Source organism: Cyprinodon tularosa, unplaced genomic scaffold (assembly GCF_016077235.1).
Source record: "Cyprinodon tularosa strain WSP-4 unplaced genomic scaffold, ASM1607723v1 ctg296, whole genome shotgun sequence".
NCBI classification, from domain to species: Eukaryota; Metazoa; Chordata; class Actinopteri; order Cyprinodontiformes; family Cyprinodontidae; genus Cyprinodon; species Cyprinodon tularosa.
Genome location: NW_024039003.1, coordinates 686,560 through 712,970, shown reverse-complemented (window position 1 = coordinate 712,970; position 26,411 = coordinate 686,560). Strand labels below are relative to the sequence as shown.

Genomic DNA, 26,411 nt, shown 5'->3' with positions numbered 1-26,411 from the left:
ACCGATGCTAAAGTAGAACTTCCCATGATGCTCCACATTCCTCATTTTAGGGAAGAAATGGATTCCTGGAAGAGTTGTTATAAAATACGACTTTATTTTCTTTATTTTAGGACTTTATTCTCTTAATATTACGACTTTTTTCTCTTAATGTTACGACTTTTTTCTCGTAATTTTACGACTTTTTGCTCGTAATGTTACGACTTCATTCTGGTAATTTATGACCTTATTCTCTTTAAATGACATCTTTATTCTCTTAATTTTATGACTATTCTGATTGTGACTTTATCCTTATAATATTACGACTTTATTCTTGTAATTTTCCACTTTATTCTCATAATTTTATGACTATTCTCGTTGTGACTTTATTTTTGTAATATTAAGACTTTATTCTCCTAATAGAAAAAGAAAATGTCTAGCCTGGCGCTAACACTACATCGTATTATAGGTGATTAAACAAAGAAAAAAATGAAAAATATTTAGCCTCGCTAAACGTTTTCCAAAATAAACACTTCAAAACAACATGAAAGCCCATTTGAAACTCTGGATGAACCCTCAGACTTAATAGATCCACATCTTGACTATAACTGAAGCACATTTGAACTGAATAAGTTGAAGCATGTTTGTTCCACAAAGGTTTTAGTGGGCAGTGTGAAAGGAGGAAATGTGATTATGGCACAATGCCAAAAGAGCAAATATGCATTTTTTCACTTCATAAAAGGGAATCTGGTCGGACAAATATGCTGATTTCCATTATTGCAGACCTTCTGCATAAGACAACACCTTTTTTCCTAACATGTAGCCATTGTTTCATTGAAATTTACCAATTTACCAGTAAGAATAACAGAGCAAGCTTATATAAAGCATGCCGGTTACATCACCTGAAATGTTCGCACAATTAAAGGAATAGTACACCCAAAACATGATTAGCCTTCATTTTCTACTCCCCCCCATGCTGAACAACACTTTGGAGTACTTTTTTGATATCTCAAATGCATCTGGAGATCTGGGAGGCTTCTTGCTGTCTGCTGACATTCAAATAATGGAGGTCTATGGCGCCCGAGGCAGAAAGGTCCATAAAAGTCCACAAAAAACGTGTCAATATTCCTCCATACTGCTCGTCCAATGTATTCCAAGTGTCCTGAGTGGGTAGCGTCCAGAATTTACTCGAAACGAAGTCATTTAGAATGTTTTTAGAGCATAAACAGTAGTGTATAGGATTTCCTAAAAGCGCGTTCACGAGTCTACGGAAACCGCGGCAGACCAAACCAGATGAAAGTGCGCATTCAGCGTCTGCTCTGCCGATAATGCAAGCGTAGAAGAAGAAATGTGCCGTTTACCTGTGCAAAGAAAGAAACAACGAAAGAAAAATGTCTGAGGACTTCAGTGTTGAGGAAGAGCATGAGTTCTTTGCCGAGCTGAATGCGCTGGTTTGGTCTGCCGGCTTCCGTAGCGTCGTGAACGCGCTTTCAGGAAATACTATACACTACTGTTTATGCTCTAAAAACATTCTAAATGACTTCGTTTCGAGTAAATTCTGGATGCTACCCACTCAGGACACTTGGAATACATTGGACGAGCAGTATGGAGGAATATTGACACGTTTTTTGTGGACTTTTATGGACCTTTCTGCCTCGGGCGCCATAGACCTCCATTATTTGAATGTCAGCAGACAGCAAGAAGCCTCCCAGATCTCCAGATGCATTTGAGATATCAAAAAAGTACTCCAGAGTGTTGTTCAGCATGGGGGGGAGTAGAAAATGAAGGCTAATCATGTTTTGGGTGTACTATTCCTTTAACTCCAACCCTTCCTTGGAAAGCCTCTAGCACTGATGTTGCCATTAGGAGGCGGGGTTAGAAATGAACACCTGCTGTTGCATTGCTCCCGTAGAGTCATGTCAGGTGGAGTTTTAAATCTTTTTTATTTTATTTTATAAGTTTACACAGCTATAAAACAACCCCTATAAAATAAGTATTTGTTAAATCAAAATCAGAATCAGACATACACGGAAGAGGATTAGGGCCACTGGGAAAAAAAAAAAAGTTAACTGGTTTTTAAATTTTATTTCAGTTTAGTATGGAAAAAAGTCAGAATTCTGACTTTTTTCCATACTAAACTGAAATAAAATTTAAAAACCAGTTAACTTTTTTTTTTTTTCTAGTGGCCCTAATCCTCTTCCATAGACATACTTTAATAATCCCAGAGGGAAATACATTTTTTTACATGCTCCAGATATACAAACATTTCTATATATATACAACAAACCACACAACATAATATAAAATACACATACACTATATTGCCAAAAGTATTTGCTCACCTGCCTTGACTCACATATGAGCTTAAGTGACATCCCGTTCCTAATCCATAGGGTTCAATATGACGTCGGTCCACCCTTTGCAGCTAGAACAGCTTCAACTCTTCTGGGAAGGCTGTCCACAAGGTTTAGGAGTGTGTTTATGGGAATTTTTGACCATTCTTCCAGAAGCGCATTTGTGAGGTCGCACACTGATGTTGGACGAGAAGGCCTGGCTCTCAGTCTCCGCTCTAATTCATCCCAAAGGTGTTCTATCGGGTTGAGGTCAGGACTCTGTGCAGGCCAGTCAAGTTCATCCACACCAGACTCTGTCATCCATGTCTTTATGGACCTTGCTTTGTGCACTGGTGCACAGTCATGTTGGAAGAGGAAGGGGCCAGCTCCAAACTGTTCCCACAAAGTTGGGAGCATGGAATTGTCCAAAATGTCTTGGTATGCTGAAGCATTCAGAGTTCCTTTCACTGGAACTAAGGGGCCAAGCCCAGCTCCTGAAAAACAACCTCACACCATAATCCCCCCTCCACCAAACTTTACACTTGGCACAATGCAGTCAGACAAGTACCGTTCTCCTGGCAACCGCCAAACCCAGACCCGTCCATCAGATTGCCAGATGGAGAAGCGCGATTCGTCACTCCAGAGAACGCGTCTCCACTGCTCTAGAGTCCAGTGGCGGCGTGCTTTACACCACCGCATCCGACGCTTTGCATTGCACTTGGTGATGTATGGCTTGGATGCAGCTGCTCGACCATGGAAACCCATTCCATGAAGCTCTCTGCGCACTGTTCTTGAGCTAATCTGAAGGCCACATGAAGTTTGGAGGTCTGTAGTGATTGACTCTGCAGAAAGTTGGCGACCTCTTCGCACTATGCGCGTCAGCATCCGCTGACCCCGCTCCGTCAGTTTACGTGGCCTACCACTTCGTGGCTGAGTTGCTGTCGTTCCCAAACACTTCCATTTTCTTATAATACAGCTGACAGTTGACTGTGGAATATTTAGGAGCGAGGAAATTTCACGACTGGATTTGTTGCACAGGTGGCATCCTATCACAGTTCCACGCTGGAATTCACTGAGCTCCTGAGAGCGACCCATTCTTTCACAAATGTTTGTAAAAACAGTCTGCATGCCTAGGTGCTTGAATTTATACACCTGTGGCCATGGAAGTGATTGGAACACCTGATTCCAATAATTTGGATGGGTGAGCAAATACTTTTGGCAATATAGTGTATAACTCTCTCTCTCTGTCTCTCTCTCCATATATATATATATATATATATATATATATATATATATATATATATATATATATATATATGTATATGTATAACTATAAATCCAAATAAAGTGATAAAATATTATTTTGAAACATGTTTTATAAATTTTAAAGCGTCATTTGAAAGGAGTGTGGATGAAAAACCATGTGACTGTGTTTTGTCCATTTCTATAAATAGATAAACATGAGCAGGTGTCAGTCGGGCCCTGTACGGGGCCCGCTGGGCTAAAAGGGTTAGAGAATAGGATGAGTGACCCCAGTGAAAAAGGCAGCATATTTCCAACAAATCCCCACCATGCTGATTGCTGAACCATGACAATGAGGATTTCTGCTCAAGTCAGACTTACCCCAAAAAGCCTAGAACTGGAACGGATCAGAGCCTGAATCTCCATAATACGGCCAAACTCACTGCTCACTAATTCACTGCTTTATAGAGCAATGGGCTGCCTTCGCTGTGCTGCCTTCACTGTGCTGTCTTCACTGTGCTGCCTTCACTGTGCTGCTTCACTGTGCTGCTTTCACTGTGCTGCCTTCACTGTCGGGCAGGTTGAGCGTGGACACATGATTTAGAGTGATTTACTTTTTTCTATGAAGCAAACGATGTCTTATTTTCATGAAACACCAGGAGTTGTTAATCCAGGAGGAGTTCAAGTCCCTTTCTGTCCAGGCAGCAGACGGACTAATTAAGGAAGGATTCATGAGGAAAGGAAGCCGAGAGAAAAGAAAAAGGTCAGACTAGAGGGGATGCCTTAAAGAAAACAGAAAAGCCTGTGAGATTGAATCAAACTGACAGACAAGTAGACAGGAAAATAAAAGATGAATGAGTTGAAGAAGAAGGTGGCGGCAGGAGGCCAAGGAGCTCATTAGTGAAGTTTGTTTGGTTATTGTAGCGTAACAATGATCTGCTTCTCTCATTTCACCTGTTTTATCGGACGGAACGGTGACTCTTTTCACACTTGTAGTCTTCTTCTCTGTCTCCTATCTTTAACACTCTGTTTGATGATCAAGTGACGGATTAGGAAAGAATCTGATTAATGTACGTCTCTATTGCTTCACTGGACGCAAACAATCATAAACTGTTGAGCCAAAGTTCCTCCCTTTGCTGACCGTTAGCATCATCTCTCTGTAAACGTCGGGATTTTCTCTTTATCTGGAGAACAATAACAAAAAAGTGGGGAAATTCGTTCTCTTGATTTTAACCCATCTCCTTGTAGAGCAGTGGGCTTCCATTTACCCCATTTACCCTACCGTTGAAAAACCGGTCCGAGACCGGTCCGAGCTCAGTAACTGAGATAACTTATGGTGTGTAAATGGAAAGCAAACTGAACTGAACCGAGCTAGACACAACCGGACCGAGCTAGACCCAACCGGACCGAGCTAGACCCAACCGGACCGAGCTAGACCCAACCGGACTGAGCTAACTGCAGACCAGTTCCAGAGGTGGGCTCGGTTCTCTGATAACAAGAGCGCCTGAGCAGAACGCGTCATCTCCGTCTGGCTGCACATCGCGATTCACACTCCATTCCAGTAGGTGGCGGTAATGCCCCTCCGGTAGTTGCTTCCAACGAACACAAAACAGAAGAAGAAGAAGAACAACTATAAACATCCACAAAAAGTTGCCGTCTTCCCCTGACCCTCCGCAAACACCGAAGTTCAGCAATAATAATCAAGCATAACTTTCTGAATATGACGGGCGCCGCCATTTTGTTTTGCTTGATTCCCTCCTTCTACGTCTTCTTCTTCTTGTGTTTTATGGCGGTTGGCAAACAACTTTTGGTGCATTACCGCCACCAACTGCTTGATTTCCTCCTTCAATACTGGCAGTAATACCGCAGATCGTCACTAGGAGGCGAGGAACCGAGATAGCGTGATGTGTAAACGTTCGTCAGAACTGAGCTCGGCCTGGTTAACTGATCCGAGCTCGGACCGGTCTCGGCATGGATCGGTTTTTCAATGGTAGTGTAAATGGGGTAATAGTGTGGCACCCGAGGAGCCAAATGGGGTTAAATTCGTAGGGAAGCGGCTGTTCCAACTGTTGCATTTCCGAATTCTCCCGAGTGGTGCACGACTTTACACGAGTGAATAAAGTGAATGTGATTGGTCATTTATCAAGGGGGCGGGATTGTTGTGGCGGGAGGTTCGCAAGCAAGTTTGATTGTGGCTGGTTATTCGGAAGCATCATGCTAACCAGTTAGCATCTTAGTGCTAGCAGGTTCCCAATGGGAAATTCCATTGGGACCAAGTAGCACTAAATTGGTGACTTAGAAACGACGCTGTCAAGGAACGCTATGGACAGCGGAAACATGCAAGAGGAGGAGAGTTTAGTGTCGGAGGTCGTGGATGAGTCTCCTCCGTCATCCATTTTTTATTTAGAGGAGGAAAGCGGGGACGAAGATGTTGTGGAAGAGGACGCCAGGGCGGCAGAAGCTTGGTTTGGTGTAGAAGGCTTCCAGCCGTACATGTTTGAGCCCTTGCCTCGCAACGCTGCCAGTTCTGTTAGCTCTACGCCTGCCGAAGACACAGACGTCCATCCCCGTGAACACTGGGACGCAACTCAATGGGAAAGGAAAGGATTCTGGTTTCAACCGTTGCGTATATTAGCTGCAACGTATGAATCAAGATGCTATGACCGGAAACATTTGATTGACAGATGACCGTTGATATATGATTGGCCGAATTTAGGTGTTCAGGCTGACGTAGAACTAACTGGCCTGCATAAAATAAGGGGGAAAAAAACAACACAGATTTAAAAATAGAAATTTTCTAACTTTTGGGACAATATCTGGTAATGAGAATCACACCTGTGATTCGACATTTAAATATGACTTCCCTACAACTTGGGACCCATAGTGCAGGCTGTGGGGATCGAACCGGGTACTGGCAACCTTCTCAGAGCACAACAGCACTGCTCTAACCCCAAGGCAACACTCCCCTAAATAACCAGACAGTCTGTCATCTCCTTTGGGTTTTCTTTGATTTCACTTTATTAAAGATCAAAATGGAGATCATGAGACCCTCAACTCAGCACTGAGTTGTTCCATTAGCTCAGGCATCCTCAAAGTTGTTTTTGGAGAACCGGAGTCCTGCAGGTTTTAGAGGTTTCTCTGCTTTAGCACAGCTGATTACGATGATGGTAGTTCAGCAAAAGCCTGTTAATCAACTATCAATGTAAATGAGCTGTGCTGGAGCAGGAAACCTCTAAAACCTGCAGGACAGCGGCCCTCGAGGGCCGACTTTTGACTGATAAATTTCCCCCTTTTTAAATCAAAGAGTGAATAACTATAGATGCTGAAATGCCCCATTGATATAACGGAAAATGAGTCATTAATAAATGTTGGACATTCTCCTGCAGACAGTGAACTAATCACAGGGATTGGAATATCCCACTTTTACCACAGACAGTAAAGTAGCACAGAACCTAAACGCCTCTACTGTTATTACAGTTATTCACCAGTTATTACCAACTGATTCTGTTTGAAACTTTGTTGGCTTTTTCTTTTAATTTTGGTGTTCTGTGCTGTAATTTGAGGCCATACTTATAAAAAGAAATCAATGCACTGACATTCATAGAGCAAAGCTGACGTAAATTCTAACGTCTCACTGTGAGCATTAAACACAGATATCCAAGTTTCCTGCTTTGTTTTCAGACAGTGAACTAAACACAGTTTTTTTTTTTAATAAACATCTTTTGTTAAATGCTGTGTTGCTTGTTTGAGGCAGCCTGGTCTTTGTGGTGGATAGGGTGCAGGGGGCTTTCCAGACCCCCTCCCAGCCTCCTACAAACAACAATGGTGCTCCAGGAGTGCAGCTGAATAGCAGCTGGGAAGTACGCTGACAGTCGATGAGCCGCTCTGGATTATTGTCAAAGCCAATGACCTGTTTGCTTAACCCCCTCACCAGACTCCTGGGGAGAGATGAAGGTAGCTGACTGACAGATCCTCCCGCTGATTCTTCTGCTCCTTCAGTCCTGCAGAGCCCCTCCTCGTCCTCATTTTCCACATTGTGTCATTAATTCAATTACCTCACATGTCATTAAGCACATCAGGAAATCAGGCTGGTAGTTTTACCTCCTCAGATATCTGAACTTAGCACGGCTGTCTCAAACACCACCAAATATGCTTCACTTGAGTGTTAAAAAGGGATATATATATGAATGATTTGTTCATGTTAAATTATTCTAAACAGAAATATTAGACCTACATCCTAATGAATGATTACTGCTGAAATAAAGTCACTTTCATTCAAGCCAAACAGCCTGGAACTCCGATACATTAAGGGATTAAAAAACATCAAGAAAGTAAAAAAAATCACTGTCCAATTTTCAATTCAGACAGTGAACTACTACTACTAAAAACGTCGGAGCATCTGACACCTGTGCTTAGTTCACTGTCTGTAGTAACAGTGGGGCATTCTGACACCTGTATTTAGTTCACTGTCTGTAGTAACAGTGGGACATTCTGACACCTGTGTTTAGTTCACTGTCTGTAGTAACAGTGGGGCATTCTGACACCTGTATTTAGTTCACTGTCCGTAGTAACAGTGGGACATTCTGACACCTGTGGTTAGTTCACTGTCTGTAGTAACAGTGGGGCATTCTGACACCTGTGCTTAGTTCACTGTCTGTAGTAACAGTGGGGCATTCTGACACCTGTATTTAGTTCACTGTCTGTAGTAACAGTGGGACATTCTGACACCTGTGTTTAGTTCACTGTCTGTAGTAACAGTGGGGCATTCTGACACCTGTATTTAGTTCACTGTCCGTAGTAACAGTGGGACATTCTGACACCTGTGGTTAGTTCACTGTCTGTAGTAACAGTGGGGCATTCTGACACCTGTGCTTAGTTCACTGTCTGTAGTAACAGTGGGACATTCTGACACCTGTATTTAGTTCACTGTCTGTAGTAACAGTGGGGCATTCTGACACCTGTGCTTAGTTCACTGTCTGTAGTAACAGTGGGACATTCTGACACCTGTGCTTAGTTCACTGTCTGTAGTAACAGTGGGACATTCTCACACCTGTGCTTAGTTCACTGTCTGTAGTAACAGTGGGGCATTCTGACACCTGTGCTTAGTTCACTGTCTGTAGTAACAGTGGGACATTCTGACACCTGTATTTAGTTCACTGTCTGTAGTAACAGTGGGGCATTCTGACACCTGTGCTTAGTTCACTGTCTGTAGTAACAGTGGGACATTCTGACACCTGTGTCTAGTTCACTGTCTGTAGTAACAGTGGGGCATTCTGACACCTGTGCTTAGTTCACTGTCTGTAGTAACAGTGGGACATTCTGACACCTGTGCTTAGTTCACTGTCTGTAGTAACAGTGGGACATTCTCACACCTGTGCTTAGTTCACTGTCTGTAGTAACAGTAGGACATTCTGACACCTGTGCTTAGTTCACTGTCTGTAGTAACAGTGGGGCATTCTGACACCTGTGCTTAGTTCACTGTCTGTAGTAACAGTGGGACATTCTGACACCTGTGCTTAGTTCACTGTCTGTAGTAACAGTGGGACATTCTCACACCTGTGCTTAGTTCACTGTCTGTAGTAACAGTGGGACATTCTCACACCTGTGCTTAGTTCACTGTCTGTAGTAACAGTAGGACATTCTGACACCTGTGCTTAGTTCACTGTCTGTAGTAACAGTGGGGCATTCTGACACCTGTGCTTAGTTCACTGTCTGTAGTAACAGTGGGACATTCTGACACCTGTGCTTAGTTCACTGTCTGTAGTAACAGTGGGACATTCTCACACCTGTGCTTAGTTCACTGTCTGTAGTAACAGTGGGACATTCTGACACCTGTGCTTAGTTCACTGTCTGTAGTAACAGTGGGGCATTCTGACACCTGTGCTTAGTTCACTGTCTGTAGTAACAGTGGGACATTCTCACACCTGTGCTTAGTTCACTGTCTGTAGTAACAGTGGGACATTCTGACACCTGTGCTTAGTTCACTGTCTGTAGTAACAGTGGGACATTCTGACACCTGTGCTTAGTTCACTGTCTGTAGTAACAGTGGGACATTCTGACACCTGTGCTTAGTTCGCTGTCTGTAGTAACAGTGGGGCATTCTGACACCTGTGCTTAGTTCACTGTCTGTAGTAACAGTGGGGCATTCTGACACCTGTGCTTAGTTCACTGTCTGTAGTAACAGTGGGACATTCTGACACCTGTGTTTAGTTCACTGTCTGTAGTAACAGTGGGACATTCTGACACCTGTGTTTAGTTCACTGTCTGTAGTAACAGTGGGACATTCTCACACCTGTGCTTAGTTCACTGTCTGTAGTAACAGTGGGGCATTCTGACACCTGTGCTTAGTTCACTGTCTGTAGTAACAGTGGGACATTCTGACACCTGTGTTTAGTTCACTGTCTGTAGTAACAGTGGGACATTCTGACACCTGTGTTTAGTTCACTGTCTGTAGTAACAGTGGGACATTCTCACACCTGTGCTTAGTTCACTGTCTGTAGTAACAGTGGGACATTCTGACACCTGTGTTTAGTTCACTGTCCGTAGTAACAGTGGGACATTCTGACACCTGTGGTTAGTTCACTGTCTGTAGTAACAGTGGGGCATTCTGACACCTGTGCTTAGTTCACTGTCTGTAGTAACAGTGGGGCATTCTGACACCTGTATTTAGTTCACTGTCTGTAGTAACAGTGGGACATTCTGACACCTGTGTTTAGTTCACTGTCTGTAGTAACAGTGGGGCATTCTGACACCTGTATTTAGTTCACTGTCCGTAGTAACAGTGGGACATTCTGACACCTGTGGTTAGTTCACTGTCTGTAGTAACAGTGGGGCATTCTGACACCTGTGCTTAGTTCACTGTCTGTAGTAACAGTGGGACATTCTGACACCTGTATTTAGTTCACTGTCTGTAGTAACAGTGGGGCATTCTGACACCTGTGCTTAGTTCACTGTCTGTAGTAACAGTGGGACATTCTGACACCTGTGCTTAGTTCACTGTCTGTAGTAACAGTGGGACATTCTCACACCTGTGCTTAGTTCACTGTCTGTAGTAACAGTGGGGCATTCTGACACCTGTGCTTAGTTCACTGTCTGTAGTAACAGTGGGACATTCTCACACCTGTGCTTAGTTCACTGTCTGTAGTAACAGTGGGACATTCTGACACCTGTGTCTAGTTCACTGTCTGTAGTAACAGTGGGGCATTCTGACACCTGTGCTTAGTTCACTGTCTGTAGTAACAGTGGGACATTCTGACACCTGTGCTTAGTTCACTGTCTGTAGTAACAGTGGGACATTCTCACACCTGTGCTTAGTTCACTGTCTGTAGTAACAGTAGGACATTCTGACACCTGTGCTTAGTTCACTGTCTGTAGTAACAGTGGGGCATTCTGACACCTGTGCTTAGTTCACTGTCTGTAGTAACAGTGGGGCATTCTGACACCTGTGCTTAGTTCACTGTCTGTAGTAACAGTGGGACATTCTGACACCTGTGCTTAGTTCACTGTCTGTAGTAACAGTGGGACATTCTGACACCTGTGCTTAGTTCACTGTCTGTAGTAACAGTGGGACATTCTCACACCTGTGCTTAGTTCACTGTCTGTAGTAACAGTGGGACATTCTGACACCTGTGCTTAGTTCACTGTCTGTAGTAACAGTGGGACATTCTGACACCTGTGCTTAGTTCACTGTCTGTAGTAACAGTGGGACATTCTGACACCTGTGCTTAGTTCGCTGTCTGTAGTAACAGTGGGGCATTCTGACACCTGTGCTTAGTTCACTGTCTGTAGTAACAGTGGGGCATTCTGACACCTGTGCTTTGTTCACTGTCTGTAGTAACAGTGGGACATTCTGACACCTGTGTTTAGTTCACTGTCTGTAGTAACAGTGGGACATTCTGACACCTGTGTTTAGTTCACTGTCTGTAGTAACAGTGGGACATTCTCACACCTGTGCTTAGTTCACTGTCTGTAGTAACAGTGGGACATTCTGACACCTGTGCTTAGTTCACTGTCTGTAGTAACAGTGGGACATTCTGACACCTGTGTTTAGTTCACTGTCTGTAGTAACAGTGGGACATTCTGACACCTGTATTTAGTTCACTGTCTGTAGTAACAGTGGGACATTCTCACACCTGTGCTTAGTTCACTGTCTGTAGTAACAGTGGGACATTCTGACACCTGTGCTTAGTTCACTGTCTGTAGTAACAGTGGGACATTCTGACACCTGTGTTTAGTTCACTGTCTGTAGTAACAGTGGGACATTCTGACACCTGTATTTAGTTCACTGTCTGTAGTAACAGTCGGACATTCTGACACCTGTGTTTAGTTCACTGTCCGTAGTAACAGTCGGACATTCTGACACCTGTGTTTAGTTCACTGTCCGTAGTAACAGTGGGACATTCTGACACCTGTGTTTAGTTCACTGTCTGTAGTAACAGTGGGACATTCTGACACCTGTGTTTAGTTCACTGTCTGTAGTAACAGTGGGACATTCTGACACCTGTGTTTAGTTCACTGTCTGTAGTAACAGTCGGACATTCTGACACCTGTGTTTAGTTCACTGTCTGTAGTAACAGTGGGACATTCTGACACCTGTGGTTAGTTCACTGTCTGTAGTAACAGTGGGACATGCTGACACCTGTGTTTAGTTCACTGTCTGTAGTAACAGTGGGACATTCTGACACCTATGCTTAGTTCACTGTCTGTAGTAACAGTGGGGCATTCTGACACCTGTGTTTAGTTCACTGTCTGTATAAACAGTGGGACATTCTGACACCTGTGTTTAGTTCACTGTCTGTAGTAACAGTGGGACATTCTGACACCTGTGTTTAGTTCACTGTCTGTAGTAACAGTGGGACATTCTGACACCTGTGTTTAGTTCACTGTCTGTAGTAACAGTGGGACATTCTGACACCTGTGTTTAGTTCACTGTCTCTATAAACAGTGGGACATCGTGACACTTGTGTTTAGTTCACTGTCTGTATAAACAGTGGGACATTCTGAAACCTGTGTTTAGTTCACTGTCTCTATAAACTGTGGGACATCGTGACACCTGTGTTTAGTTCACTGTCTGTATAAACAGTGGGACAGTCTCACACCTATGTTTAGTTCACTGCCTCTATAAATAGTGGGACATTCTCACACATGTGTTTAGTTCACTGTCTGTAGTAACAGTGGGACATTCTGACATCTATGCTTAGTTCACTGTCTCTATAAACAGTGGGACATTCTGACACCACCTGTGCTTAGTTCACTGTTTCCAGTAACAATTCGACATTCCGACACCTGTTGTTAGTTCACTGTCTGTATAAACATTGGGAAATTCTGACACCTGTGTTTAGTTCATGGCCTCTATAAACAGTTGGACATTCTCACACCTATGCTTAGTTCACTGCCTCTATAAATAGTGGGACATTCTCACACATGTGTTTAGTTCACTGTCTGTAGTAACAATGGGACATTCTGACACCTATGCTTAGTTCACTGTCTCTATAAACAGTGGGACATTCTCACACCTGTGTTTAGTTCACTGTCTGTAATAACAGTAGGACATTCTCATACCTGTGCCTAGTTCACCGTCTCCATTGTAACTTTAGGCCTGACTAAGGCCTGGGTTTAATCCTCTGCTAACTCCCTACTTAGCATAGCTTTCAGAGTGTCACACTGTTCTCTCACAGACATTATTTATTTTTGTTTTTGAACTGAAATGATTTGACAGCGACTGATACAATTGCCGACTGTCACCAGAGACAGTGAAGTAGCCACAGATGTTGGACTGTCTCTATAAACAGTGGGACATTCTGACACTTAGTTCAGTGTCTCTATAAACACTGTCTCTATAAACACAGATGTTGAACCCTACCACTCTCCTTACAGTCAGTGAAGATCAAGTTCTCTATTTAAAATCTATTGCAGTCTGATAGAAATGATAAAACCTAATAAATGCGACGTGTGAACCTCTTTGGATCGACCTATCTGCCGTTTGCTGGTGAAAGGAGAGTTGCTGTAAATGTTTGTGATGCCAAACACAGGCCTTCATGTTGGCACACAGGATTATCCTGAGCAGTAAAGCCTCCTGTTATCTGGCAGCATTATCCCTCAGGAGTGCCTAACATTAGTGACCTGTAAGCCGGTGTGTTGGAACATAGACGCTCTGCAGGTTAATGAGCATTAAATTGACGACGCCGTGTCCCTGGACGGCTGCTCGGACAAAGCAGTCTGACCAAAGGCTGGACGGGACAGAATCACGCATCAGAGGATGGACGCTGCTCTGCAGGAAGCAGTATTTGATTTTATTCTTTTAAAGGAGAAATAAAAAAATCCTTTAAAGATAAAGCCTTTAGTTCCACACTAAGACACGGAAAACAGGAAGTCCTGCTTAAGACGAAGCTTTAAGATGTTTGACCTTCAGAGTTCCTCATATTCCTCGATCTCCATCCGTCCTGCTCTATGACCTGATGAAGCATCATGGCCGCCGTCCCACTGTATATCCTTTGCTAATGTTAATACTCTTTATCCTCATCAGAGCCTCACAGACCTGTAAGCCTTTGTATTGACTGAGGCGGGTGTCAAGCAAACACAACCTGAGCAGCAGAGACGCTCCTGTTCACTTTAATCTCACATTTCCTGAAACAGGAACGTTATTCCCATCAGCCCAACCCTTTCCAATCTTATTCCTCCTGAGGAAAACCAGGCAGCTGAATTTTGCTCCATGAAGACGCCTCTCCTGACTACAATCACTGACTGGATCTTCAGAGGGAAAAAAAACTATAAACAAATTTAAGCAGAAACCCCGGAGGAGCATCTGGGCTTTCTAAGAAGGCTGGACGATGGAAATAAGTGAAGATTGGAGCATTTCTCTGCTGGGATCATGCAAACTGGGACAAAAGTTGATCTGCGGCTCAGGTTTAGGGAGGAGGAACCTGGAACAGTGGATAGTGAGAACTGAGCTCCCAAGGTCATAAAACTCCAGGAACTGAACCGTGGACACCTGAAGCTCCTCTGGAAGGAGGCCATCTGGAATAATATAATCCATCCAACTCGTCCTGGAATGACCCTGAAGGCCTCGGCTCAGCTGGCTGTGCCTGATAAACCTCTAAATAGAGGCGTCCTCATCAGGCGGCCCAATCAGCTGACTTCAGAGGGGTTAGCATCGAGCTTCACTTCAGGATCAGTCAGAGAACTGGAAGGAAGTCCATCAGCGGATCTATTAGAAATGGTCGTTTCCTTAACTTGTTTCAAAAAGAGAAGCTTATAACTTACATGAATTCTTTGAAAACAGTCTGGCTTACAGCTTGTTAAGTCTCAACATTTCTCAGCTAATTAGAAATTACAGAACAACAAAAATTAAAATCGACCTTTATTTAATTCAATTTTCAATTCAGTTTATTTCTATAGCTCCAATTCACATCATGTCATCTCAGGTCACTTTCCAGTTCACCAGATCATCCAGTCAGATTGATTCAAAGTTTTCTATCTAAGGAAAACCAGCTGATTGCATCGACTCATTGACTCTTCAGCAATCCCTCACACTAAGCATGCTTGTAGCGACAGTGGAGAGGAAAAACTCCCTTTGAACAGGAAGAAACCTCCAGCAGAACCAGGCTCAGTGTGAGCGGCCATCTGCTGAGGCCCACTGGGGTTCAAGGAGACAGAAGCAGACATAGAAAAAGAAGCATAGATACAAAAGGCAACCAGCTCCACAGGCGGCCCCGTCCAGGAAACACACAGCCAGGCAGACGAGCTCCGAGCCAGCTCCCATGTCAGAGGATGAAGAGAGCACATCCAGTTAGTCACAGTCAGAGAAACAGGACTACAGGACTGCTAGGAATCTTGGTTTCACTTTTGATAGCTGTTTAAAGCTAGACAAACAAGTTAGCTCTGTTGTTAGATCCGGTTTTTATCACCTGCGGATTTTAGCAAAAATTAAATCTTATTTTTGTTTTAAGGACTTTGAAGGACGTATCCATGCTTTCATCACATCTCGGTTGGGTTATTGCAATTCATTATATAGAGGCATGGATAAATCACAGATGCAGCGACTTCAAATGATCCAGAACGCAGCGGCACGGCTTCTTACAGGAACCAGGAAGCGTGACCATATAAGGCCCATACTGGCCTCTTTACATTGGCTGCCCGTCTTTTATCGAATAGATTTTAAGATTCTTTTATTAACTTATAAGGTTTTAAATGGATTAGCTCCTCCCTATCTTCGGGACCTTTTAAAATTTCACTCTGTATCCAGAAGCTTGCGATTAAATAATCAGCTATTACTGACAGTCCCTCGGACCCGACTTAAGAGGAAAGGAGATCGGGCTTTTTCAGTTGTTGCTCCAATTTTATGGAACAATTTACCTTTTCAAATTAAATCTGCCCACAGCCTGGATCATGTTAAATCGCTTCTTAAAACTCATTTTTATTCTTTGGCATTTACTTGAAGTGTTTTGATAATCTGTTTTTATTAATTAGTACTATTGTTTGTCCTGTACAGCACTTTGGTGCAGTTTTATACCTGTTTTTAAAGTGCTATATAAATAAATTTGACATTGACATTGACATACACTGGAAAACAGGCCAAGCTCCAACATCTATCAACATCATGCAAAAGCAGAGCAAAGTTTAAATATGCTGAATGTACGGCCAATAGAAACGGTTTCATCATGCGGGAGACCAGAGAGGAAAATGGAGGAGATGTTTTTGTCTGATATTTATTGACTCTAAGACAAACTCTGGGAATGCTCCACGCTGAGCAGACAAACAGACCTGGAAGGGGTTGCTCTAAAAACGACACTCTTTTACAACTCTAGACTCCCCGGGCTGTTCCCTGGACCGAAGGGATTTCAGGCACCAACGCTTATTTTTTGCTGCACCGTTCTCCTAACTAGCGGGGCTAGTGCTAGCACTTGCTTCCTACTACAGGGTAGATCAATATAGCGCTTAGCATGCTGCTGCGATGAACCACATCTCAGCACAAACTGTATCGTGTATGAAAGGCCCTTTGAGATTTATCTACGTGTTTCCGCAAGTGCATTGCTACACAATCCTATTTTATTTCTCAGGTAATCAAATAAAAAAGGGCTGCACTGCAAAAAATGGAAATCTAAATAAGTAATTTTTACTCAAATTAAGTGCATTTTTTCTTGAATTGAGGAGGTAAGTGAGACACTTTGCCAATGGAACAAGACAATTTACATTTAAAATAAGAAAAAAACTATTGCTTTGTCTTATTTCAAGTGTATATTATCTAATTATCTTATTTTAGGAGTAAAAATACTCATTCCATTGGCAAATCATCTTATTTACCTGCTCAAATTAAGGGTAAATACACTTAATTTAAGACATTTTTTACTTATTTCTAGATGTTTTTTTGCAGTGTGCGATCTGTTCTACTTTGTGAGGCCCCAACTAAACAATAAAACATGCTTTTATCCACTAAAAAATCTGTTATTCTTATATGTTTGTGTTCACCTACAGCTTTGACAAACAAACCAAGCAGAGGAACAGACTGGATGTAGAGAGCAGCCTGGGATCAGCTGGTTTTCCACATCTGAGCTCATCAAAGGTGTCATGAATGATGAAAACAATGTTAAATCAATGGAGTCAGTCTGACTACACTGGAAAAACAATCTGGGAATAAGTAAAAGTGTATTTATCCTTAATTTGAGTAGGTAAATGAGATAGTTTGCCAATGGAATGAGTATTTTTATTCTTAAAATAAGATAATTAGATAATATGCACTTAAAATAAGACAATGTAATTGTTGTTTCTTATTTTAAGTGTAAATTGTCTTGTTCTATTGGCAAAATGTCTCTTTTCTCCTCAATCCAAGAACAAATGCACTTATTTTAAGAAAAAATGACTTATCTAGATTTCCATTTTTTCCAGTGTAGCATCCAGGCGATATATTTATGTTGTTTTTTAATGTGAGATTGAAAGAATAACATGCCAAAGAATTAAATGCTCAAGTTAAAAAGATGAAAAGAAATATTTCTTATTTTATAATCAGGTATTGTACATTCCACTTTTGGGCAAACATCAATACTTTTCCCTCACTGCAAAAAAATAAATCTAAATAAGTCATTGTTTCTTGAATTAAGGATTTAAGTGAGACGCTTTGCCAACGGAACAAGACAATTAACACTTAAAATAAGAAAAAACAATTGCATTGTCTTATTTCAAGTGCAGAATATCTGCCTTATTTTAAGATTAGAAATACTCATTCCATTTTCAACTCACCTTAATTACCTGCTCAAATTAAGGGTAAATACCCTTAATTTAAGACATTTTTATTCATTTTGAGATAGTTTTTGCAGTGCTGAGAGAGGAGCTCATAAGACAAAATGCCCAAAGGGGCACTGTAAAAACGATCTAGAAATAAGTAAAAATTTCTTAAATTAAGTGTATTCACCCTTAATTTGAACAGGTAAATGCAATGATAATGAAATGAAATTAGTATCTTTACCCTTAAAATAAGATAATTAGATACTATGAACTTGAAATAAGACAATGCAATTGTTTTTTCTTATTTTAAATGTAAATTGTCTTGTTCCATGGGCAAAGTGTCTCACTTTCTTCTTCAATTAGAGGAAAATGCACTTACTATAAGAAAAAATGAATTGCTTACATTTCCATTTTTTGCAGTGGGAAAACAAGAACTTCTGCTCTAACCCACATGCATTCAGCGTCATTCTCTTCCCTCAGTATATGAGCTCACTGGTTTCCATTGTTCCTTGCAGGATTCCTGCATTCCACATGTCCTGTTCTCTCAGGTTTCTATTATAATACCTCCACCAAACTCATCTCAGGGTCCTTCTGAATCTACCAAACCTATAGGAGAAGATTGTTGGCTGCTGGAGCATCTTTATTTAACCTCTTAAAACCCAAAACCTCATCTATTTTGTATACGCAAATAAATAAAGGTAACACCTTCTAGTTTCTGAAAATATAAATGAAAATAGTGAGAGTAAAACACAGCTTAAACTGCATCAGTTCAAACAAGACTCAAAGTTTTTTTCTTCTTGAAAATAATAGATCTATTTTGAACAGCAGTAATAGAGACATGCTTGATAATAGGCATGTCTCATTCTATTACATTTGTTCTGCACATTTCTGCCCTTTTTGTTTCTTCACTCATATAAATGAGTGCCTGAATTTAGTTAACAGACCTGAAAATATATTAATTGATCCTATTTTACTCACTATAAAAGTTTTAACTTACTCCCAGGTATGATTAATACACTGGAAAAAAATCTAAATCTTCATAAGTCATTTTTTCTTAAAATAAGTGAATTTTTTCTTGAATTTAGGGTGTAAGTGAGACACTCTGCCAATGGAATAAGACAATTTGCAGTTAAAATAAGAAAAAACACATTCATTGTCTTATTTCAAGCGCATATTATCTAATTATCTTATTTTAAGAGTAAATATCCTCATCCCATTGGCAATTAATCTTATTTACCTACTCAAATTAAGGGTAAATACATTTAAGACATTTTGACTTATTTCTAGATGGTTTTTGCAGTGTACTTTGTAATAAATACACCTTGCAGCTATATTTGCTGTGATCAGTGGGAATAAAGTAGTTTTAATATGTTTTTAAGTGAGAAAAATCCATCTAAAAACTTAATCATTGCAGTCAGTTCATCCAGATTACCATCCTGCCTTCTAATGCTATTTCTGTCAGAGGCGCTCAGACCCCCACATACCAGCGGTGCGCCGACAGTAGAATCCCTTCAACAGCAGCCTCTGGCCGGGTCGCAGGCAGCAGGATAATAAAAGCCAACATATTCTGCCGGCAGATTTCTGCATTTTAAGTTAATTAATGCGTCAATAAACTGTTTCAGAGGAGTGATCACAGCACTCTGTGTCATCAGCGATGTGTCTGTCTCACGGCCGGCTCCCAGGTTTGATTAATACTTTTTAATAAATACATGAATAAAGCACAGTCCTACTCAGTTTTGCTCCTGCTCTATTTTTAAATACGCAGTTGAGGTATTTAAACGTAGTAGAGGACATCTGTATATAAAACCCGCGCCTTTTAGTCCGGTGCGCCTTATGGTTGTGAAAAATATCCCTTGTTTGAGTGTGTTTGTAGAACAGACAGAGCTTCTCCCCAAGACAAGCCAGATTCTTTCTCCAGGTTTATTCATAACGTTACTGTCTAACCAAAGTGTCTGTAATTTGTTTTGACTCTGACTACTCTCCATTATTGTAAGTAAAGAGGAACGAACGCTGCTCAGGCAGAACAGGGCTGATTACCGTAATAAGGGCCGCATGATGAACTGTTCTCTCTTTGCAAAGATATGAGTAAAGTATCAACTGAGTGAAATCTATCGATATCCGTTTATTTAACTGAAGCAAATAGTTGAATACTTTTTTCCACCTACAATAGTTTATTTTATTTAATTCACCATTGGTGGTTTGCATAGCAGACGTCCGTTCACCACCATCTAGGTTTGGATTCCTATCTCCGCTCCTTGTTTTATAAGCGGTGCTCCATTTTAACCTCTGTGTCGTTCAGGCAGTTCAGATCGCCTCTGCTCATTAAGGCCCACCATCAGATGGATGGAAACCAATCCCTACAGCGGCCTCCACATCTGGCGGACGGCATGAAGCCGAGGAGCTTATGGAGGACAGCCGAGCAGCAGATTAAGGCCTCCACTTCTGGCTCTGTGGGTAAGTTTAGAGAAACTTGTTTCTGGCTTTTCAGTACAGGTGCTGGTCATAAAATTAGAATATCATGAAAAAGTAGATTGATTTCAGTAATTCCATTTAAAAAGTGAAACTTGTATATTATATTCATACATTACATACAAACTCATATATTTCAGATGTTTATTTTGTTTAATTTTGATGATTACAAATGACAACAAATGAAAATCTCAAATTCATCATATCAGAAAATTAGAATATTACTGAAGACCAATAAAAACAAAGGATTTATAGAAATGTTGGCCAACTGAAAAGTATGAACATGAAAAGTATGAGCATGTACAGCACTCAGTATTTAGTTGGGCCTCCTTTGGCCTGTATTACTGCAGCAATGCGGCGTGGCATGGAGTCGATCAGTCTGTGGCACTGCTCAGGTGTTATGATAGCCCAGGTTGCTCTAATAGTGGCTTTTAGCTCTTCTGAATTGTTGGGTCTGGTGTATTGCATCTTCTTCTTCACAATACCCCATAGATTTTCTATGGGGTTAAGGTCAGGAGAGTTTGCTGGCCAATTAAGAACAGGGATACCATGGTCCTTCAACCAGGTACTGGTAGCTTTGGCACTGTGTGCAGGTGCCAAGTCCTGTTGGAAAATGAAATCTGCATCTCCAAAAAGTTGGTCAGCTGCAGGAAGCATGAAGTGCTCTAAAACTTCCTGGTATGTGGCTGCGTTGACCCTGGACCTCAGAAAACACAATGGACCAACACCAGCAGATGACATGGCACCCCAAACCATCACTGACTGTGGAAACTTTACACTGGACTTCAAGCAACGTGGATGAAGTGCCTCTCTTCTTTTCCTCCAGACTCTGGGACCTTGATTTCCAAAGGAAATGCAAAATTTACTTTCATCAGAGAACATGACTTTGGACCACTCACCAGCAGTCCAGTCCTGTTTCTCTTTAGACGCTTCTGACGCTGTCTGTGGTTCAAGAGTGGCTTGACACAAGGAATGCGACAGCAGAAACCCATGTCTTTCATACGTCTGTGTGTGGTGGTTCTTGAAGCACTCACTCCAGCTGCAGTCCACTCTTTGTGAATCTCCCCCACATTTTTGAAGGGGTTTTGTTTCACAATCCTCTCCAGGGTGCGGTTATCTCTCTTGCTTGTACACTTTTTTCGACCACATCTTTTCCTTCCCTTCGCCTCTCTATTAATGTGCTTGGACACTGAGCTCTGTGAACAGCCAGCCTCTTTAGCGATGACCTTTTGTGTCTTGCCCTCCTTGTGCAAGGTGTCGATGGTCGTCTTTTGGACAACTGTCAAGTCAGCAGTCTTCCCCATGATTGTGTAGCCTATAGAACTAGACTGAAAGACCATTTAAAGGCTTTTGCAGGTGGTTTGAGTTAATTAGCTGATTAGAGTGTGGCACCAGGGGCCATCAATTTTGAACCTTTTCATAATATTCTAATTTTCTGATATGATGAATTTGAGATTTTCATTTGTTGTCATTTGTAATCATCAAAATTAAACAAAATAAACATCTGAAATATATGAGTTTGTATGTAATGTATGAATATAATATACAAGTTTCACTTTTTAAATGGAATTACTGAAATCAATCTACTTTTTCATGATATTCTAATTTTATGACCAGCACCTGTAGATGGAACATAAGATTTATTTAATCACCCAAAACAGAGACGTGTCTCCTGCTGAAAGCTGCTGTATGACAGAATCACATTACTAGAAAAATAAACAAACCTCAGATTAGACTTCTTTCTCTGCAGCAACAATGCATTGCTTCAGATTCTTCTCCACATTTCTGAAACAGTTTACATTAACACCGATTATTTAGTTACACGTCTCAGATTATAAGCTGAAACAGGAAGCATCGTCTCAGATTGCACCAAGCTTAAGTGAGGAAAGGAGACGTGAGGTTTCCAGCCTCTAGTCACCACAGGGGGTTTTCTTTTCCTGCCCAATTATCTGCTTGTCCTCCACAGCGTCCCACGCTTTGAGCATGGAGCTGATGGCTTTAAGGACAACAAGCCGCAGGGACGGCAGGATTATCCAGCCAGCAGACATCCTGCAAATGTAGGTTAAACATTGGATTTTATTGCTTTCTTTTATGCGAGTTGATTTTCTACAAGGAAAATATGATTTTTACATAAAATGCACATGTAGAAAACATGTTAATTCTACAGAATACAAGCACATGTTTGCATTAGCATCTGTTACTCAGCTGTATTGTTGGAATTATTTTTAGATATTAAGACAGTAGAAGAAATATTCAATCAGATAATACCACACTGCAAAACCGATCTAGAAATAAAAAAAAATTCTTAAATTAAGTGTATTTACCCTTAATTTGAGTAGGTAAATATGATGATTTGCCAATGAAATTAGTATCTTTTGTCTTAAACTAAGATAAGTAGATAATATGAACTTGAATTAAGACAATGCAATTGTTTTTTCTCATTTTAAATGTAAATTTTTTTGTTCCACTGGCAAAGTGTTTCACTTTCGTCCTCAATTAGAGAGAAAATGCACTTATTTTAAGTAAAAATTGCTAAATTAGATTTCCATTTTTTGCAGTGCATTCTGAGCATTTGAACTGAAAGTAGAAACTGGTATTTCTATCAAAATAAAAAATGTACTAAATTATAAATGATACTGATAGTGATAATAACATTATAAATGATTTAGTTTCACTTGATGCTGATTAAGTTTTTCTGCTTTTTTTGTCGCATCAGTTCCTTTAAACAGCCATGTTGGGTTTTTATAAATCAACGACACTTTTAACTCTAATAAAAATCGTTTTTGTCTTTTCTTTGAGGAAGATCTGGTTATTTTTATTTACTTTAAAGTCTTATATGAGCTCAGCTTCATTCATTAACTCTTGATCAAGAAACAAACAAAGCTGATTAATTTAATCTTTGCAATAATTACTGTATTTTATAACAAAATTACTCTTATTGAAATATATAATTTAAACTATTACATCTAATAAAGGAGAGGATCCATCCTATAATTGAATCACTGCATTTTCATATTTAGCCTTTTTAATATTTATCATTTTTGTAAATATAGTGACCACTGAAAAAAGAAAGATGGCAGCATTTCATTTTGAAAGACATATTTACACCCCCCCCCCCCACCCCCACGGCTTATGGGTCTTATAATTTCTATTTGTCAGGAGAAACACGCAGCTTTTCCATTTAAGTCTTGGATCAGAACCATTTTTCACCGTATTAATGTGATTTATTTGGATGCCACTCGCAATATGGCGGTCACCTTTAACGTATCAGCCCCAGACTCTTCTGAGCCCATAAACCCATGAAGGAGGAAACCTTGATCAGACGTTAACCAGCTGGTTTTACGAGTTCACAACATTTTTAAAGACGGAAAGCTGAAAAATGTTTTTAAAATAATAAGGAAGTCAAATCCTGCTGGCTTAAACATGTATAAAGGTATACTCTTAATCAGACCATATTGGCCCAAAAAATTGTATTTAAAATAAAAAAAAAAATTCTTAAAATCTGTGTTTTCTTCTCATTATCTTCTGCAGGCCAGTTAGTTCTACGTCAGCCTGAACACCTAAATTCAGCCAATCATATATCGAAGGTCATCTGTCAATCAAATGTTTTCGGTCATAGCATCTTGATTCATGTGTTGCAGCTAATATACGCAACGGTTGAAACCAGAATCCTTTCCTTTCCCATTGAGTTGCGTCCCAGTGTTCACGGGGATGGACGTCTGTGTCTTCGGCAGGCGTAGAGCTAACAGAACTGGCAGCGTTGCGAGGCAAGGGCTCAAACATGGACGGCTGGAAGCCTTCTACACCAAACCAAGCTTCTGCCGCCCTGGCGTCCTCTTCCACAACATCTTCGTCCCCGCTTTCCTCCTCTAAATAAAAAATGGATGACGGAGGAGACTCATCCACGACCTCCGACACTAAACTCTCCTCCTCTTGCATGTTTCCTCTGTCCATAGCGTTCCTTGACAGCGTCGTTTCTAAGTCACCAATTTAGTGCTACTTGGTCCCAATGGAATTTCCCATTGGGAACCTGCTAGCACTAAGATGCTAACTAGTTAGCAAGATGCGACCAACCAAACTTGCTTGCGAACCTTCCGCAACAACAATCCTGCTCCATTGATAATCGACCAATCACATTCACTTTATTCACTCGTGTAAAGTCGGGCACCACTCGGGAGAATTCAGAAATGCAACAGTTGGAATGGCCGCTTTCCTACGACTTTAAAATGTTTTATCTGGATTACTGACCTCAGTAAACCAATGCAGATATAAATAACAGTCTTAGTTCATAAGGAATCAATAAATATAAGCCTGGAGTCAAACTTACAAAGAAAGTTAATTGCTCCTTAATATCATGTAATGATAATTTATATGTTTTTAGCTTGTCTTACGGATTATATCAGCATGTTTATCTTGTTTTCACTCCCTGGAGAAAGTAAACAAAGTAAAGTGTCTGTGGTCTTCCTTTGACCATAAATAATCTTTATTTCCATTTCTGCTAATAGTGGGGGTTTTGCTGAAATATTTACAAATAAAACACCAAAACACTTTTATTATGTTTAGTTTTCAAATCCTATCCAAAATTTTTAAACAATTACATCCTAAATCATTTTCTGTAGATAAATTATGTAAAAATGGAGCTTAAAGATGCCATCTTTATGTGTACATTTTTACATTTTTGTGTAAATTTATTTCTGCAATATCAGACCTTAAAAGTTAAAATCAATCCACTGAACTTTGTTTCCAAGTTTGAAGACGTTTCTCTTCCCATCCAGGAAGCTTTTTCAATTCAAAATGTCAGAAATAGCGTTTAGTTCCAGGTTTTATCCAGCAGCCCAACAAAGCCTGGTTTTAGTTTAGAAAACATGAAAATTGAAACATACAGTAAAAGGATCGGCTGCATGCATTTTTCCACATCCTGTAAAAAAGTTGATGCTTCCTCAACCTTCTTGTAATGGGGACCAGGAGTCCCGTTACCCCATGAAACATGATTATTGTTTTTTTTGTTATGCAGTACTAAGTTTGAACAAATAGTTGGGTTGTTTGAGTCATTTACTGCAGTTTTGTTTGGACATTTTTGGCATTGTGAAGCAGAAGGACTGGCCACCCTTCCAGTGGAAGGAAAGTGTAAACATTAATGTCAAATATTTTTCCTTAGTTTCTATTTATGTTAAATTAAAGTACTTACCTTTTCCTGGTTTGGTTCCTCAGCAGGGCGTGGCAGAAAAAAAGTATAAGTGCTCCAGGTGCTGCAATGCACTTGGAGCAAACCAAAATGATCAGGAGGGGAGTTTTAGATAAGTTGTGTTAAATTTGATGGGATTTTGGGATTGACTTTAGATTTCTTCAATTGTATTGGTTTGTATGTAAATATTACTTTGGGTGTATATTTATTGTTTTAGTGTAGGTTTGTATTAATATTAATGTTGCTTCTTTTTCTTAATAATCACTTTTCATGGTTCCTTCCTTCATGTCACCTGAATTTAGGTGTTGGTACACTGCAAAAAATAAGTCATTTTTTCTTGAATTAAGGATTGAAGTGAGACACTTTGCCAATGGAACAAGACAATTTACACTTTAAACAGGAAAAAAACAATTGAATTGTCTTATTTCAAGTGCAGAATATCTAGATAGCTTATTTTAAGAGTAAAAATACTCATTCCATTGGCAAATCATCTTATTTACCTGCTCAAATTAAAGGTAAATACATTTGATTTAAGACATTTTTACTCATTTTGAGATCATTTTTGCAGTGTATTAGTTGAAGTTCAATAAAGTCATTTTGTCTTGCCTCTCACTCTGGGAAACGATCTAAAAATAAGTAAAAATGTCTTAAATTAACTGTATTTACCCTTAATTTGAGCAGGTAAATTAGATAGTTTGCCAGGAATTAGTATTTTTACTCTTAAAATAACATAATTAGATAATATGCACTTGAAATAAGACAATGAAATTGTGTTTTCCTATTTTAAACATAGATTTTCTTGTTTCATTGGCAAAATGTCTCTTTTGCCTCAATTCAAGAACAAATGCACTTATTTTAAGAAAAAAATGATTTATTTAGATTATAATTTTCCAGTGCAATTAAATTTTAGGCCTCTGTCTGCCTTCTGCAGATCTATTTGACCCGGATCTAGATCGTCATTCTTTCCCTGTTAATCTGCACCAAAC

At 40.4% G+C, this 26,411-nt stretch overlaps 1 protein-coding gene across 3 annotated transcripts in view; it reads left to right on the top strand.

The window, feature by feature from the left end:
- Positions 1-26,411, top strand: part of LOC119787360 — an 88,445-nt gene that overhangs the window by 46,584 nt on the left and 15,450 nt on the right. For 2 of the 3 annotated variants that reach the window (XM_038291181.1, XM_038291182.1), the window contains exons 3-5: positions 4,211-4,314; positions 20,071-20,225; positions 22,207-22,297. In XM_038291181.1, coding sequence (XP_038147109.1) covers positions 4,211-4,314; positions 20,071-20,225; positions 22,207-22,297 — 350 coding nt within the window. Of the gene's footprint in view, positions 1-4,210; positions 4,315-17,083; positions 17,087-20,070; positions 20,226-22,206; positions 22,298-26,411 lie in introns of all 3 variants that reach the window. The other variant, XM_038291183.1, reaches the window with a different exon arrangement.